This window comes from Macrosteles quadrilineatus, unplaced genomic scaffold (genome assembly GCF_028750875.1).
Source record: "Macrosteles quadrilineatus isolate MER2022 unplaced genomic scaffold, UCM_ALF_1.0 Scaffold_17__1_contigs__length_3442018, whole genome shotgun sequence".
NCBI lineage: Eukaryota > Metazoa > Arthropoda > Insecta > Hemiptera > Cicadellidae > Macrosteles > Macrosteles quadrilineatus.
Window position 1 is genome coordinate 1,858,394 of NW_026542610.1, and position 17,396 is coordinate 1,875,789.

Below are 17,396 nucleotides of genomic sequence, written 5' to 3' on the forward strand. Positions count from 1 at the left end.
AAATGTTGTATACTATAAAACTGAGTACCATTTTATCACTAAATAAACTTGACCAAATAGAAATTCTATATGAAAAAGAAAAAAAATGGTGTATTTTTTTTGTCAAATATATATTTTGCATATAAAACTGTAATGACTTATAACAATGTGCTTAGAATCATACAAAATATTTTGTTTGACAAGCTTACAAGAGTATAAATAAATAATGAATATCAAAATATTTGGTTTAGTGCTAACCTTGTGAGAGTATATAAAATATCAAAATATCTTAAAAGCACATTTATTAATTGTTACTTCATTAGATCTACAAGCTCACTAAAAATGTTTGTATTTCTAGAACATACACTCGTTAGAATTTATCTTAGCATTTAAAAACTTCAGCAGTCAAATCTGAAGTCTTTCAAACATTACAATTTTGAATCTTACACTCCTAAAAAAATCAGAAAAAAGAAAGATTAATGTGCATTTTTAATAAAGTTAAAGTTCACTCAATGCAAAAAATATTATGTAAATTTAACGGCTTTTGTAAAACCCTTTTCTTTAAAATCGTTAATGGGCCGAGTACAATTTAACACCAACAAATAATACTTCTTATAGCCTAAATAGTCAAAGCTAATACTAAATAAAAATGTGACTGAAGGCACATTAAATACAAAATAGTGTGTTTACAGATTAACACCAATAAAAGTTACGTCATGTTGATGCCCTCAGAAAAAAAAATCCTTGAGAAAAATCAGAACAGTTTAAAAAAGTACTTGGCTATTTCAGGAAATAGTGTTTTGGGAATGAGAAAGAAAAGATAATTAATTGTGAGTTATTCAAAGAACTTGATGTTAAAGAGATAATTTAAAGTAAAAAAAAAAAAAACAAGATGTTTGGGCCAAGTAGGACGAAGAGATAAAAAACACAATCATCAACAAGGTTTGGAAAGGTTAACAGGAAGGAATTTGACCTCTATAAAAAGAACAAAATGCAAAAAATAGAAAATACCTCATATAAATTAATTGTAGAAGTACCAAAGAGGGTAGAAGGAATGTTGGTATATGTGGTATGTGATGTGTCTTGGTGCGGCTAAAAACCAATTTGGTTTTCAATTAAAGTAAGTAAACATTTTCTCAACTCATTAGGTCTCCTATTCTACTTCAAAGGCTGATCAACTGACATATATTTTACTCCATTGTAAATATTAATATAAAATAATGATTTATAGAGAATCTGTCTTTAAAATATAAATCCTTACGAATAGAAAATTGTAAACAAATTCTACAACTTCACCATACTGAAGTGATGAGATCCAATTTCTGACTGTGTGTGAAGGAACATTATGGGGTTTTGACGATCACAATGCTGTCATGGGGAAGTGAGGCCTCTTCTCCAGGCTGGCTTCTTCCTGCCAACACAGGATTCAAAAGGGTCAAAATAGTGATGAACAATATTTTTTTCCTACAGTCACGTGACAAAGTGGGTGCTAATTGCTGTATTTACTTACATTTGCCCGCACACTCTTTACTTTTGCCGCACAACAGTATTGCAACCAAATAAAACAAAACAGCGTGCTTTATTCGGCACGTAATGTGTACGCTTGAAAATAAGTTCAATGTGTCCCATTTCGTTCAATGTTTGGATTTAACCTAACCTGAAAACGTGTTGTACAGTGTTTGAAAGACTAATTATTTATGTGCTTTATAGTAACTGTAGGAAAAATATAATGTGTAACGCGAGAGCAAACTGCCTTTGCTGCAAGTGCCACTTAGCCCACTAGTTACACAAATAACTATTTTCACACTTCTCCATAATATTTCGGCTAATAATTCACAAATAAAAGATTAAGTACATTGTTGGGAGATTACAATACATCTTTAAAAATCAGCTCTTAAATGGTTCCATTATTGTTTTGCTACTATAGTACTATATACTACCATCTATTTCTATTATTCAAATGCAAAATGTATTGCTCCAACAAACCAACAATGAATTCATTTTCAAATCATTGATATTCTTTTACATAATCACTTGTCGTTAAGTCAATGAAGGGTGGTTGATACTTTAGCCTAGCGATATATACAATGTGACAAGAAGATTATGTACACGTTTTTCCCAAAGCAATAAGATTTGGTTTTGCATCTGCACGCAAATTGTTGAGTTAGGGAAGCAGCAGCCTACCTTGATTATTATTTAAAATTATCGTTTTTGAGTGAACCTTTGTTTGATCATTAAGCCTGTGCGTGTTACGAGTTGTACTCTGGATTTTAGTGTCCAGTGGCCAAGTAGACTTCACCTGATCTTTGTCAAGCTATCAAATACAAATAATACTAAACCTGTAAACAACTAAAAATATTAATCCAAAACCTTACAATTGTTGTAAGGATGTGTTGTATTTGTCACTTACATGCTTTTAGGACTTAATTAGAGGTTAATGAGACCAAAGCTTGAGTTGCGAGGTCAGTAATGACCCCATACTAGAGTAGAGAATCGACGTAGGTCTGGGCCCTGGGGTAATTAGTGCACGATTGTTTGGTGACTGGTTTTGACTTGTTCACAGTGCCCAGTGCCCGTATATGAGCCACCCCTATACTGGTTAGACCCGGCTTTTAGTCTAGTGGTTTCCCTTATTGCAGACCATGGAATTTCACCTAGCCGTGGTAGGCTGAACTACCTTGGCAACAATTGCAACATCTGTGAATATATTTTTCCTTCCAGGAAAAGTCGGTCGCAATAGGCATAAAATAATGAATAATAGTTCCACATTACTGTATTAATCTTGGCTATTTTCTTTAGCAAAAACAGCAGGTGATGTTTAAAGTCAGACAGATAACGTACAGCATATGTCCTTGACACCAGCTGACACTTGTTCATCATAGGGATGAAAGAACAAGGTCCTAAAACTACTGTACGCATGTCATGAAAACCAAATTCGATATGTTGGTAATGTATTACAATATCAGGCAATGAAATAAAAGAATAAATATCTAAAATTCTAATAAATAAATTCCAACCGACAAGTGGTCAACTCACAGTCTAGGCATGTGCTTCAGGTCCATCGGTGTGGTCAGGTTGGTATCCGTGTCTGTCTCACTGCGCCGTCGAGTGTGATAGATCCACCCGAGGGTCGGCTGCAGGAGACGGTTTGGATCTCGTTTGACTTCCACTGCGCTCTTCACTCTTGGTTCAGGCTTGACCTGAGGCTGCTTCTTGGCTATCTGGCGTTCTGTAAATCTTCTGTCTTCATACCTAGGTCACAAGAAGTCATTTAATTGATTAAGTGAAGTACTTTTTAGTGACTACCAAATCGAGGAAAAATGTATAAAAACACAATGAATTCAAATAACCGAACCAACAGTTTAAAATAGGAAAACCAACAAAAGTGTCAGTTATTTAAAGTTAGATGAATTTTAAACATTTCATATGGTTTTTTTATAGTCTACCAGTTTAAGAGTCTTATAGAGCTTTTCAAAATGCCCTTACGAAATCTAATAAAATAAGCTAAACTAACTGTACAAAAAAATGCAAATAATGCCACTTTTATGGATCTTGGGCTTCTAATCGAACCCAATTTACTTAGACAATCATTGGGCGAGAGTATAACATTTATTAGACAAATGGTTACAATTACGGTACATGAATTTTCCCATCCCTACCTTTAAAAGCTACAATTTTTATTACTTTATTCTTCTAACCTGAAATATTTTAGAAGAGTGGCAGATTTCACCGCTGCTTCTCTTTTAGCTTCCAATTCCTCAGTTTCTTTTGCCGTCTTCAAGGCCAACTCAAAGCTAAGTTTGTCTTCTCGGTAACGGTTTACCAAAGCTCTTTTTTCTTCCTGGATATTTAAAAAAACTATTCAAAGTTATATGTAAAATAATGGGGTATTACAATGCAAAAATTTATCCAAACAGGCAATCTACCTAATGTATTAGAAATCTACCAAGTGGTAGAAAATGTAGAATTTAAATATATCAACATTAACACTCACTTCAAGTATTATCCACATATGCTCGCTTAAACATCACATACCTGATGCCTTTTTCTTTCTTCATCCTCTCTCTTTTTCTTCATCTCTTCTTTTCTTTGTTGTTCCATTCTTTCCAGCTTGGCAGCAACACAATGGGCCTAAATACAAAACATATTTAAGATTTTATCAATACAAAACTGCATAAAAAGAATGAATAATCAAGTTGATAGGGTTAGTAAGTCAACGCTAATAATGTGAGAATACTCACCGCTTACCCATGATAAAGGTTGTTGACAAGTTAAGGGGAGAAAGTATGTGTCAGATTGCTGATACCATTTATTTAATTATTATTTATTAGTGTAGTAATAGACACAATCTGGTAGGTCAAAGATGAAGACACCATATTATGTGTATTGTAAAATAAGTTCAAACAGCTAAAACCTCCACTTACTTTCCAAATTTCAATCTTCTCTTTCAAGTTGGGGTCCCGTTTTGGTTGATGCTTTGGTTCAGTTTGAGGGCAAGGCTGTGAGTTTTCTTTCTCTACAACTTTTACTGCCTTTTGAGTCTTCTTCCACTCTTCGATTGCGGTCTTTTTTGCAGCTTTCAATTTTAGATACTCGTTATACCAGGTCTCATGTGCTATCACTTTCTCCAAACTAATGTCTGGAACAATATGTTTACAATTTACAACTTTGTAATTTACTTAAAATTGTTAAGTTCCTCGCCAGCTGTTATTATTACTTTCTTGACTCACTCAATAACCAGCCTTTTGAAGAAATGTATTAATCTTTGTAACTAGGATAGTAAGGATACTAAAATATAGCTGAAATAGACACTCGAAGAATAGAGCCTCAAATATGGAGTGCATTTTCTATGAATAGTTTTAGATAGAAAATTTGTGTGACATACTGCTTAGAACTATTGACACTTGGACTTTGGTTGACCAGTGTAGTAAGTAAGTGCATCTAGATTTGATAAGCAATCTAAGGTGTTTTCTCCCTGGCCAGGAGACAGCATCACAGATTGATGGTTTGAAACCCGTCTTAGTTAGTGAATAGCTCATGAGCAGTTCGTCATTGGAGTTTGGCCATTGGAGAGGCTCACTTGATAAACAGTAGAAAGCTTGGGAGAAAGTTGGTGGAGTAGGTGAACTGTTTGTCTGGTGTTTTCATACTTTTTGCTTAATTTTTTTGCTTTAATTTTTATTGTGTGTCTATCTACCAAAATCTTGTGTTAACAGAATTTAGTTTTTAAAGGATGACCAAGGTTGGTATTTTCAGTTTTGGAGGGAATTTTTATTTCCTTCTAATTTTCAGATTGGATGAGACAGGAAATGATTTTCCTTATGCAAAAAAGGGGTCGTTTTAATAATCTTCAGTAAATATTCTTGCAGAGAGCAATAATATTGTATATTAAACTAATTTGCAGTATTTGTTTTACGGTACTGTACTACAAAATCAATATTGTGTGAAATACCTAACAAAAACGATTAACTAATGAAGTTTTATATTTGGCGTAATTTAACTGTCGAACATCAGTCTAGCTGTAAAATACCGCTAACCATAAAGAAGTATATAAACTGACCATCATTGCGTTTTTAAAACTGTCTAAAGTTGTAAGGCTTGTTATGGTTCCCAAAATAAAAAAAATATATTAGCTTTAGTAATCATACATTTTGTAAAAAGTACCTACAATATCATCATGACTATAATCCGCACCAATGTAAATACTTTCTGTGATTACAGAGGAATCGTGAATAACCCCCCCTTCTGCAATGCCATGATTATTAACATGTCTTGCGGTCAAGTCGCAATTGTCAACCAGTCCCGCAATCTTGTTGACATCATCATAGTTACTCGCCATATAGGCAACATCTCCGCGGTCACAGATACATCATTGTCGTCATGTATTGACTTACGCAGCGAAATCGCTTACAATTGAGAAAAAACATATCCTGGGAGAATCCCAAACCAAATTTAATCCTGTCCTGATGATCGGGAATATGTTTTCCAAATTAAATCAGACCTATCCATTCCTAATCTATACATTTGTTAATAGAGAAAACTTGATAAAAAATTCTTAAATAAATAACTAAGTTATCCAAGGGTTTAAAGAATTAAAGAACAGAAGGGCGTAAAACAGTAACAAGGTCAGGATTTGGTACAAACCAAAAACATTTTTTTTATTTTCAGTTCAGTTATCTTAGAATTAAAATGATTCACTTTACAGCATTGTTTACTAACTTTAAAGCATTGCTTTTTTACTTTACAACACTAGAAACGGACCAATTAGGTTCAAGGATTGAGAGAAAAGAAATAAAATTGTATTGCTTCGAACGTCATCTTATCAAGAATCAAGAATTTATTGACCACTCAACAATTACATGCTATCAGTCTCGTCACAAAAAAAAAAAAAAAAAAAAAAAAATACAAAATGTTGCAAAAACGCACACATATCAGCTGTTAAGACCAATTTAATTGCTTATGGGGGGTTGGTACAATGAGTCGTTGCATCACTATCCGTGGCAATGAGGTTATAAACAAAACATAACATCTCTTAGAAGTTATGAGTAGTGATTGTTAGTAGGCCTGATTAAAATGTTAGTAGGTAAAGTAGTGTAAGCAACTCGCGTGAATAGTCTTTACGCGATCAGTGCCAACATATCGCGAAACCAACAGACCATCTTTAACAAAGCCAACAGAGCTGAAAAACACAAAATCAAAACATCAAATATATCCTAAATAGCGTAATGTAAGAAAATGTGTTTACCTGGAAGATTCTCATGGACTATTTCTGCTGTTTTTTTTAACGGGTATTTTTTCCTGGTATTGAGGAAGAACAAGTGATCTTTTTCTTTCCAGCCACCGTAGTGTCCTCCTTCGATGTGTAAAAACCTCTGGAATGCTTCAACTTCCTGATGAAATAAGAAGGACTTTAGTGAAAACTGTTTGGCAGTGACTTATCAAAGAGAAACTAGCAAAATGAGTTACCACTACACCACGAGTAAATGCTATCTAACCTTTGCGGTCCTGGGTAATTCTTAGGATCAGTGGTGAAGTAAAGGTAAAAACTGAAGGAGTTTAACTGTTTGTCATACTTTCTATCTTTACATTGTAACAGCCGTATAAATGTTTATACATTGTTTTTGTCTTATACTGTTAGTGTTTTCATATTGTTAGTTTTATTTCATGCAAGATTCTAGTTTTTTTATTAATCATTCAATCTACAACAATGTTGTTAAAGTAAAAGTGAACCAATTTGATATTGTTTATTAAATGTATTTTAATGGATTGATATATACTTACTGGACGTACAGTAGTGCTGCTAGTTGATGTCAACCCGGAATTGGTTTTCACAGTAGACTTGGCTGAAGAACTATCAGAAACAGAAAACTCTTCGAGTTGCAGGCGAATGTACTCAAATTCTTTTTCATTTTCTTTTTTCTGCTCCCTAGAACATTTTTAGTTTGGACTTATCACTTAAAGCTAAGGTTTTACTACATGAACTATATTAATATACTATATCGTATACAGTCAACAGGGTGAAGAAAAGATAAAGGTGAATAGTATTGTCCTAAAGATGTAACTAAAAGATTATACTGATTTTGATAGAGTATTATAGAAAACAAAAATACTTACTCACTATTTTTGTGGCTCTCAGCTGACATTTTGATCTTTCTTCTGTTAGTATAGTCAAACAGACATTTCCCGCCATCTAAAAAAGTCCATATTGGTATGAAATACATCTGTTAAGTAGTAGGCTAATTATATTTTAGCAATTTTGTAAAACAAGAAACCTGCAATCTAAAACAACAGATAACCATATTTTTTGTTTGCTCACAACCATTTAAGGGGAACAGTATGTGTTAATTAATATTTTAGGCCTACTTATATTCCTTTTTCTTACAGTAATTCTAACAAAAGTGGAACAATATAGAATAGGTAGAGCTCGTGACATCTAAGCTGGCACTCGGCCGATCGCTACTAGTACCTATTTCAAAAACATTATGTCCCGTCATGCGGTTGCGTCAACTGTCCTCGCGACCCATATGAAGGCGCTCAAGTACCTACATAATACAAGGGGAGTCAGGTCTTTTCCCTACCTCCACCCTCCTCCTGCATACACTGCCCGCGCTAGGCCAAATGCCAGCTTAGGTGTCACGAGCTATACTACAAAACTGTACGGTTAGGTCAAATAATACAATCCTACGTTTCAAATCTACTGAGCAAACTCCAATATGCCTTGGTAAATTTAAATTAAACAGGTTCATATCTCTTAGAGAATTTATCTTAGAGATTTGATCAGTATACTGTCAATACTGTTCATTGAAAGGACAACCATACAAAGTAGGCATTTTAAGCCAAGTATGAATGGAGATGAGTGTAGGATGAGTGGCACGATCTTGTAGTCTTGTTCTACAGTTTATGGTGGAATCCGAACCACATTTATGCTTTGGTATTACTGAATTGGTCTAATTATCAGAACAGTACTGATAATACATAATAATACATTGGCTCAGTTTCTTGATTTTTTAATATTTGAAAAAAAAAAACACTTACAATGAAAAAATAAGTATACAACATTTTTACACTACAGTATCTCTAATTAGATGTTCAGTGCTTGGCGAATGTTGCATGTTTAGTCTAGTATAAAGAATGAAATGGAAGACAAAGAACTGCATTAAACACTTAAATGCCGTGGTGATTAAAGGGCAAACAAATATGACCTAATGAACTGTTTATTTGTTTAAACTAATCTAAAAGTTTGGACATTTTTAATAATCAATTGTCTTTAGCCTAAATTAGGTAAATCAAACAAAAAAGTGATTATTTTTTATTTCAAAGTACATTTTTATTACAGCTAATAATTTTAAAACATTTTAGCTTATGATGCATGCGATTCTTTGGAAAACCCATTTTTCAGACTACAAAACTCATATAGGCCCTAGTGAGTCAACTTTCTTGTAATCTATTTTTACCTTTAAATTTATTATTTGAGTACACTTTTTATTGCAACTGATAGTTTCTCAAATTTTGTATCTAATGATGCCTGCGATACTTTGAAGGTAAAAGCCCTTTTCCCAAACCACAACTCATAGTAAGTCGACTTTCTTGTGATTGGTTTCTTCCACCGGGCGAGCGATGAGAGCCACAATGATTGTCTTGCGCTTGGCCATGATGGCAAACTCGTCCATTATATTCGCTGCCGTTAGCAGAGGAAGTGTGGGAGTAGCTATCAGAGTTGGTCACTAGTGAAGTGGTGCTCGTTCCGTACTGAGAATCTTTCTGCGAATCATAGTCGGAACGTCTGCAGCAACAAAGACAGCTCCTTATGAACGCCCAGTACAGAAAACAAATGAACAATATCGAAAGTAGTAGTATGAGAATAATAGCAATGTAAGTAGCTTTTGTTAGTTGTGCCTCACTTTCAAGCTCAGCAAACAACGACTCCTCTTCATCTTTATGACTCGTAGCTATGATTCCTGACCTTTGCTGTATTGTTTCTTCTATTCGCAGAACATTGCTGAATCCGACATACCAGGTTTCATCTTTCAAATGAGGCAATATTTTTGTTTTAAGCCAGTTTGATAATACTCTGTCAAACTCGGATTGTTCCATTCCTTTCTGCGACTGTGTGAGACAACTGGATGCTTCGATGTAGTATTTGATCAAAATATCGTAAGAGTTCCTGCTTTTCAAATTAAACAGAGCTCGGTTTTTGAAAGGTATTGCAATAGAGTTTGGCTTACTGTTGTCATCCAGTATGGGAAGAGGTATTAGTGTTTTTGATTGGTTGTCGATGGGAAATTCATCACCGGTTTTCGAGCAAGCACCAATACTCTCAGCGTAAAGGAGGTTACATGGTTTTGAGGAGGGCTTTGCTGGGAGTTTGAGAGGTAGAATTCTGTTGATGTGTTTTCTGACCTCCATCGGTTTTGTCCACCCATCACCGTTCGTCATAAGAATTCCTTTGAAGTTCTCTTGCACTCTATAAAATTCTGCAGCATTATCATAAGAAACGTATCCTTCATAGTATGCTTCGTTCAAAAGAGGCAAACCATAAGTTTGCAAATAACCGCCAAAAACGTCTGCAAGGGCAGCAACCATATAATCGTAAACTGTTTTTGAAGGTACAATTTCTTTAAGGGTGGTCAAGCAGATATGAATGTATTCGAGTAAAAGAGGAATATTGTGAGGAATTTGCCGAGGAACCAATTCCATCATGGCTCTCCGAGTATATAACAAAGCCAGCTCTTCTCGACTCCAGCAGTACTTTCTATGAAGGTCTATGTTGCGAAATAACACTGTACTTGTATTTGGTAATTTGCAGACAGATTCTGCAGATACAGAAAACAAAAATGACAAAACGGTTAGGTTGAGTAACCACATTACAGTAAAGAAATTTACTCCTTGTTATCACACAAGAAAAATCCGTTAAAATTGTAATTTGTTTTTTACTAAGGAAGTAAGTATTAAAATTGATAGGCTATTTGGATTTTAGGCTATGTTCTTAAAGTTAGTAGTTTGCTCTGGGTTTCCTTAGCAACAGGAACAGCTGTGTTAACTTGGTAGACCATTAATTATATAATCACACCAAATGAATGGTCAATACTTGTTTTATTCAAAGTAAATGGCTTTGCACTTAGAATAATAACTTGTAGTCCTAAATTAATTTATCTCACCAGCACCGTTCATAATCAAAATTGATAGATCAACTTTAAATAGTAGGCCTACAAGTAAGTTAGACTTCCCATATTATTAGGCCTATACAATAGTGAAAAATATAAAAAAAATACACAACAATAATATAAGCCAACCTGTAAAATCCACGTTAGCAGTATTGTCGCAGGTTTCATTCAAATCTTCTTTAAGTCTTTCCATATACTTACAATCCTCATGCTTCCCCATATTTATATGGACATAAAATTATCTGAAAACAAACTTTACTTTTAAAAAGAAGGAAATGTTAAAATCACTTAGTCACAAACCATTTATTGGACTAAAAATTGAAACTTCAAAGTTCCTTTCCTAATTTTCACCACGGTAATAAACATTAAATTACCATTGACTTACTATGTTAAATAACCGTTCGTGAAATTTTACAATTAAAAGCAAGCTTTAGAAACCCACTGCCTACATTTTTACATGTAGGTACATTATAAGAATAAGAATAAGAATAAGAAAGTTTATTGCCATTGACCAAATTTGTACACAGGAATAGGCATTGTCAAATTACATTAAACAAAATATCAACAAGTATGTTATACAGTATCTATAGGTAACAAAGATTGAGAATTCCTAATCTACAGTATGAATGATTCCATTGTAATTTTATGTTTCAAAAAGTCCTTAACTGAGTAGAACGGATTTGCTACTATAGTAATACCAGAAACAAAAGAACCCTGGACCGTTTCGAGCTGCGCAGGTTTGAATGGAACGCCACACCTACCTGCGCGAACCACGGGATCTTTTCGTTTCTGCGCAGGTTATTTTGTTCTTGGTATGTTTATAGCCAGTTATGCATTTTGGATTTGAAAAGAGGAAGAGAAAGGCTGTCTGCCTGAAGAGGCTGAGGCAGCTTATTATAAAATTTCACACAGTTAAGTTTGAAAGAATTACCTGTGATGGCTAGCCTGTGATGTGGTATATCCAGGATATATCCATTGAGGGTCACCTATCACCTACCAGTCTTACAGTGAGCTGAGAGCATTTAGGTTAGGTTAGTATACCCTAGTTTAACTTATGATAATTATAAACAAGGTTACAAAATTAACCTTTTCCTAAACTCATTCAAGAGGATGTACCAATACAAATTTAGGTTTTTTCTAAATTTATCTCTCAAATTAAACAACATAGATCTAGCTTATAAACTGTTTGTATTAAATTCTACCTTGTTTGTTATATAATCATAGGGCAAGTTACACTTGCACAGAGAACCTAAGATATATTATGGTATGAATAAGGGCCGCTTGCCACTTGTATCGTACCTGAGGCCAGGCCCCGGGTACGATACGAGCGGCCGGGAGGATGGGGCACATTTGAACGGTTTAAATTTTCCGTCATTTTTATAATCGCAGGCCATTGAACCAGCTGTAAAATGTAGCCCTCCAACAGGACAACAGGTTGCATTCATCTCCCTTCATTTCTGATCAGTTCTCAGTTTGTTGTTGGGAAAAGAAGTTTTAGAGCGCCACAAGAAAACTTTTTTAGCAGTATGGATTTGTACATTTTCCATAGAAAAACTATGTTACAGATAAGTTTGATCCATTTACCTTATGGCAAATACATATATAGATACAATTATGCATTTCACATTGATAAATTACAATTCAAGAAAACAAATTTAACTTTTTGCAAAATGGTGCCTAATGGGGTGGATTTGAACACCATGTTTTCTTCTGGTAAGCATGTTGTTCAAATGTACCAAAACTGATTATATTTGTTGCCTATACAATACAGTAATGATTATTAATAATTTAATACTATAAGCTTCCTCAATCAACAATGAGCATGAGAACTGAACGTGCAGCGAACGAATATAATTTTGCTATCAACTTTGCAACATTTCGCTACAAATAATGTGAATCTACAACATTAAATAAATAATTTCAATAGAAATAAGAAGTGTTTTTATCAACTCACATGTATAACAATTTCTGTAAAAAATTTTCATTTTAGGCTACTTAATTAGTGTTTTCAATTGTACCCCACTTCTTATTGTTTTGAACGATTTTCATACCGGTACCTTGGTGAAAACAGATATTGCACATTAACTTAACATGTTAACTTGGAGGGTTAAAAAAAATAACTAAATTAAAGCTAACATTATGTTACGACTAAATGTAGGCCTAATAATGTTTTTATTAAAAACACATAAATTCACCTATTAAAAAATTAAAGTTTAAAAAGTGTTAAAATGTGCCCCACTCTCCCCATACCTAATAAAGAACTCTTCCCACTTAAGTAAAGAAGATTAAAAATGGAAGAAATGGGTTGTAGGTTTTTAGTTCATAATTTCAACATTTTTAAGTTAGCCTATGATTAACTTAATTTATCTTTTGGCTGTGTTAAGTTATTGATTGTTTAGTTACTTTTCTATAGTTCGGCCGCTTAGAAAACGACCTGCGCGCTAATGCTAAACCAATGCTGGAGGAGGTCGCTTTCTAAGCGGCCGAACTATAATACAAAAAATGTGGTTAACTTAGGCCTATGGTTTTTATTGATGAGTTAGTTTATTAGGCTTAGTTAACCCTCCAAGTGTCCATAGTTTAGGCCTTAATGTCCACCTATTTTTGGCGCATTTGCAAGGTTTTATTAAAACGGATCTGAGAAGCTTAAAACAATGTTAATTCTAATGTTCTATATACTATTTTGTTTGGAAAATCATGGGCTTCAATATTATATATAAAACATAAGGAACATTTTTTCAAAAAAAAAAATTTTAGGTAAAAAAAATATAATTTCGAAAATTTTCAAAAAAAAAAATAAGTTCGCGCTCAATGAAATTGTATAAATTATAGGCCTATAAATATTTGAAAATAGCCACTTAGTTCTAAATTTTATGAGGATTACAAATATATAATAATATAAGGAAGTATATTTGCAAATAAATAAGTTATGGGCAAAAAACTGATTTCAGTAGGGTCAACCGGGGCTAATATGAACAAAAAAAGTAAACTTTTGACATTAACTCAAAAATGGTAAATGACAGAAGAAAAGAAAAAATAGTAGTGTATACAGATCTTTTAACTGAATCTATTTATTTACTAACAAAAACCATAAATGTAACCATTATTTAAAAAAAAATTAAAAACCACTGTTCACATTAGCCCCGCTAAAAGGGGCTAATGTGAACAGCCCATGGGGCTAATGTGAACACTCTTAATAACTCTGTTATTTACAACACTAGGCATATGTTGGGGCTGTTGTGAACAAGCCTAGGGTCTAGTCTACCAGTTGCAATAAGTCTCAATATTTTATCTTAAATAGTTTTTGAGATATGAAGGTATCTTTGGAGAGCCGCGGGTCGCCCAACGGTAACCCTTTTTTTTTAAACCATTTATAAATATTATACAGGGCTAATAATAAGATATAAACAAGAAAAAAATTATCTGCCAACATACCTGAGTATTTATTAAAAATTTCTTCCACATACAAATTGTTTAAAGCACTTAAAAAAACAATAATTTAAGACAATGCAAATTGTTTGTTTAGGCAAATGACAGTTTATTGCACTTTTAGGCCTATTAGGTAAATATAAAAATGTGGGCTAGGCCTATTCAACACCTTAACTGTTGTCTTTGTAAAATTAAAACTGTTTTATCACTGTAAGGCCTTCAAAGAAGTTTATTGAGGAACTTACGCCTCAAAAACTTCGACAATTTTTTCGAAGACATACTTATGTCTATCACTGGTTCCACATACATTAGGGGCTGGGGGGCTGGAAGTTTCCCCAAAATGTCAGTGGTAGAAACAATAAATATATCATCTTCTTTTTTCAGGGATGATTTTTTTCCTCATCACAGGATTTAAATCCCATCACTTCGATCTCCCCGTCAGCCAGTGTTTTAACACTGTAGCGACATAGCGGAAGGTGGTACTTTGGCGGCTTCCACCTTTGCATTTTACTAAAATGAAGTCACCAACCTTTAGATTTTCTGGGCTGTCTAGATCTTGATAATCTAATTCTGAGGGTTGAATTATGTCGTTCAAATCTGCTACTCCTAGACTGTCCTCACTGACCTGCTCTCAATGCGGAATTTAGGCCTAATTCTTTTGTATTCTTTAACAAATTTTAACCCTTTGCATCTAGGTTTAGTAGGCCTATTTTCTTGTGCTGCTTCCTTCCGCTTTAGGTCAACGTTTTTAGGCCCAGTTCCTTTTGGTTTGTTGTTTTTTGCATCATTTTTAATCTGCTCGGTGGTAATTTTAATCCATTCTTCACTCGTGATTACCTTTGATCGAGTATCAACTTTTCGACGTTGTTTCTTTGGTGCTTCAGTTCTGTTTATTTTCTGTAGCAGTAAGCTCTCAAAGGATCCTGGGTTTACTGTAGCAGCAATAGGTGTTGAAGGACTACCAGTAGAACGTTCAGGTTCATTTCTAGGACTGTTTGTGATAGGCCTATCTTGAGGAGGTCCTATAGGTAAAGTATGCAGTCGTGCTGTGGCAGATGTACATGGCATGTTCACAATAGCCCCCATTCACTGTTCACATTAGCCCCCCAACTTTGAAAGCTTATAACTTTGGCTGTTATTAATATATTTTAACTTTGGGAAAAGAAAAATAATCCCCAATTCTCATTTAACAAAATTCAGGCTTAAGATTATTCCTACAACCAATGTAAAAATTGTTATAACAAAAGTTTTCACTTTGCGCGGAAAAGTTTTTTGGGCGGAAAAAAAGTGTTTTAACAAAGTATTTTTTTAAAGTACCTAAAAGTCAAATTTGAAGTTTTCTCATTATGGACACAAAAAATACAATAAATTTCCTTTCTAACTATATTTTTTTCATGATTAAAAATCCCAGATAAATGACTTTTTAAGTCATTGTTCATATTAGCCCCAATATTTTGGTGTGTTCATATTAGCCCCGGTTGACCCTACATAGCGTTTAGCTAAGAATGCATAGCCTAACCATAGCTAGGAATCTGGCTGATAATTTACATCAATATCACTACCTACTTCTTCAGGATCATCAACCAGCACTTCAAAACCACTTAAATCTTCTTATAATGCACCACGTATATCACTACTTTTGATTTTTAACACTAAAACAATGATAAACGTAATAAAACACATCAGTCATCGGTCCGGGGGAACCTAGCTGTTTACAAATACACGCACGTCAGCTGTCTGCTACAATATTTTCGGAACTAAAATGAATAGCGCTTAGAGACAGACCTCTGGAGAAAGCTTAGAATATTACGGAAAGAACGATACCTAACTCGATCCAGTTCAATCCGATTCAGTCAGTCATAGAGCCTTCGCCGTAAACGATGTCTGCGTGTCGAAAAATCGACAAGTAACACTACACAAAGTGTGCTGCTTGTCGAATTTTCGTCAAGTAACACTGGGAGGGTTAAATATAAGATAAAAACATACCATAGGCTAACTAGCCTAAACCAATTTTGAAATCAATGGTTACAATAGAAGAAAATTATGTATATTATGATAGGCCTATATCAAAAGAAACAAGTTTCGATAGGGGCCTATATAGGCCTGTATCATTATTCATCCGATAACATATCGTAGGTTCTCTGTGGAAACCTAACCTAAACGTAGGATCTCTGTGGAACTGAACCCAAAATGAACCAAACTCACCCAACATAGGCTAACCGCTGCATTACAGTGTGAAAGTGAAAAGTCTTCTTGAAGACCACTCACTAGACCGTCTTAAAACCGTCATATTCAATAGGTACAAACAATAGATTGATATCCTACGATAACTTAAATTAACTTACTTAATAAGTTATTTCGACTAACTTAATAAGCTACCGGTAATATAACTTCTTAATCAGCATCGTAAGTTACGTGTTATTAAACTTAATTTACCTGGGAGCACAAGAAATACGTCAAATAACACTTAAAGGGTAATACCCTAGCCTATGTAATATCATTAAGTTACACTTAGGCCTATAGGCTACTGTTTACTCACAAGATGGTAGGCCTAAATTGGCATTCGCCTATTGGGTCTGATGATGATTGGAGTGTCCTATAAAAATCGTCTGATCACCACTTAGGCCTACCATCTTTAAGTTAATATGTAATTTACCGTCCTGTGAGTAAACAGTAGCCTATAAGACTGTTTACTCCTACGCCTTCGCAAACTGTAGGCAACTTCATTAGTTTTCGAAATAAATACGTGGTCAATATTGGTATATTAAATTAACTTTTACCACAGAAAACATAGTAGTATGTTTTCTGTGCTTTTACTGTGTTTCTAGTGTCATCAAATTATTGTTGCCTACCAGGGCTACTAACTTACATAAAAATTGGGGGGGTTGCCTACACTCAAAAATTGAACTAACCTAAAAATGTTCCTCTAAGTTACGTACAAAGTAAAGCTCCTATTAGTACCTTTGAATTCATTTATGTCACAATAAAATGTAGATCACCACTGCAAGTATTTACGTTAATTACCAAAATCACAAACTGAGAATTTATTAAATGGTTTGATAAGTTACCAGGCTGAAGATAGCTGACGGTCCATCTGACGACCTGTTTTTTTGCCCATTTGATTTATGACAGGCCGAGTGGTAACTGGACGGAATTCAAAACATAGTAGACCTCCATATGGATAGGATACATTTGGAAAAATGTAGTTTGCTATTTTATATTTTGATTAAATTAAACATTATTAATTTCATCGTTTAGACCACGTTGTATGTATGTATCTGTATAACTGATGTATGTTTTCGTGTTAAATATGTAAATTGTTTA

The 17,396-nt window shown here is 34.1% G+C and overlaps 2 protein-coding genes across 2 annotated transcripts; both read right to left on the minus strand.

The window, feature by feature from the left end:
- Positions 1–246: 246 nt before the first annotated feature.
- Positions 247–17,148, minus strand: LOC129005234 (coiled-coil domain-containing protein 112-like). The gene is made up of 10 exons (XM_054434072.1): positions 17,034–17,148; positions 10,773–10,885; positions 7,594–7,669; positions 7,261–7,405; positions 6,725–6,869; positions 4,404–4,618; positions 4,015–4,110; positions 3,678–3,820; positions 3,016–3,231; positions 247–1,390 (listed from the first exon to the last, which is right to left on the minus strand). The coding sequence occupies exons 2-10, from the start codon at positions 10,861–10,863 to the stop codon at positions 1,351–1,353; spliced, it is 1,167 nt and encodes a 388-aa protein (XP_054290047.1). The 5' UTR covers positions 10,864–10,885; positions 17,034–17,148; the 3' UTR covers positions 247–1,350.
- On the minus strand, positions 8,807–10,451 carry LOC129005233 (uncharacterized). The gene has a single exon (XM_054434070.1). The coding sequence runs from the start codon at positions 10,342–10,344 to the stop codon at positions 8,995–8,997; it is 1,350 nt and encodes a 449-aa protein (XP_054290045.1). The 5' UTR covers positions 10,345–10,451; the 3' UTR covers positions 8,807–8,994.
- Positions 17,149–17,396: the final 248 nt, after the last annotated feature.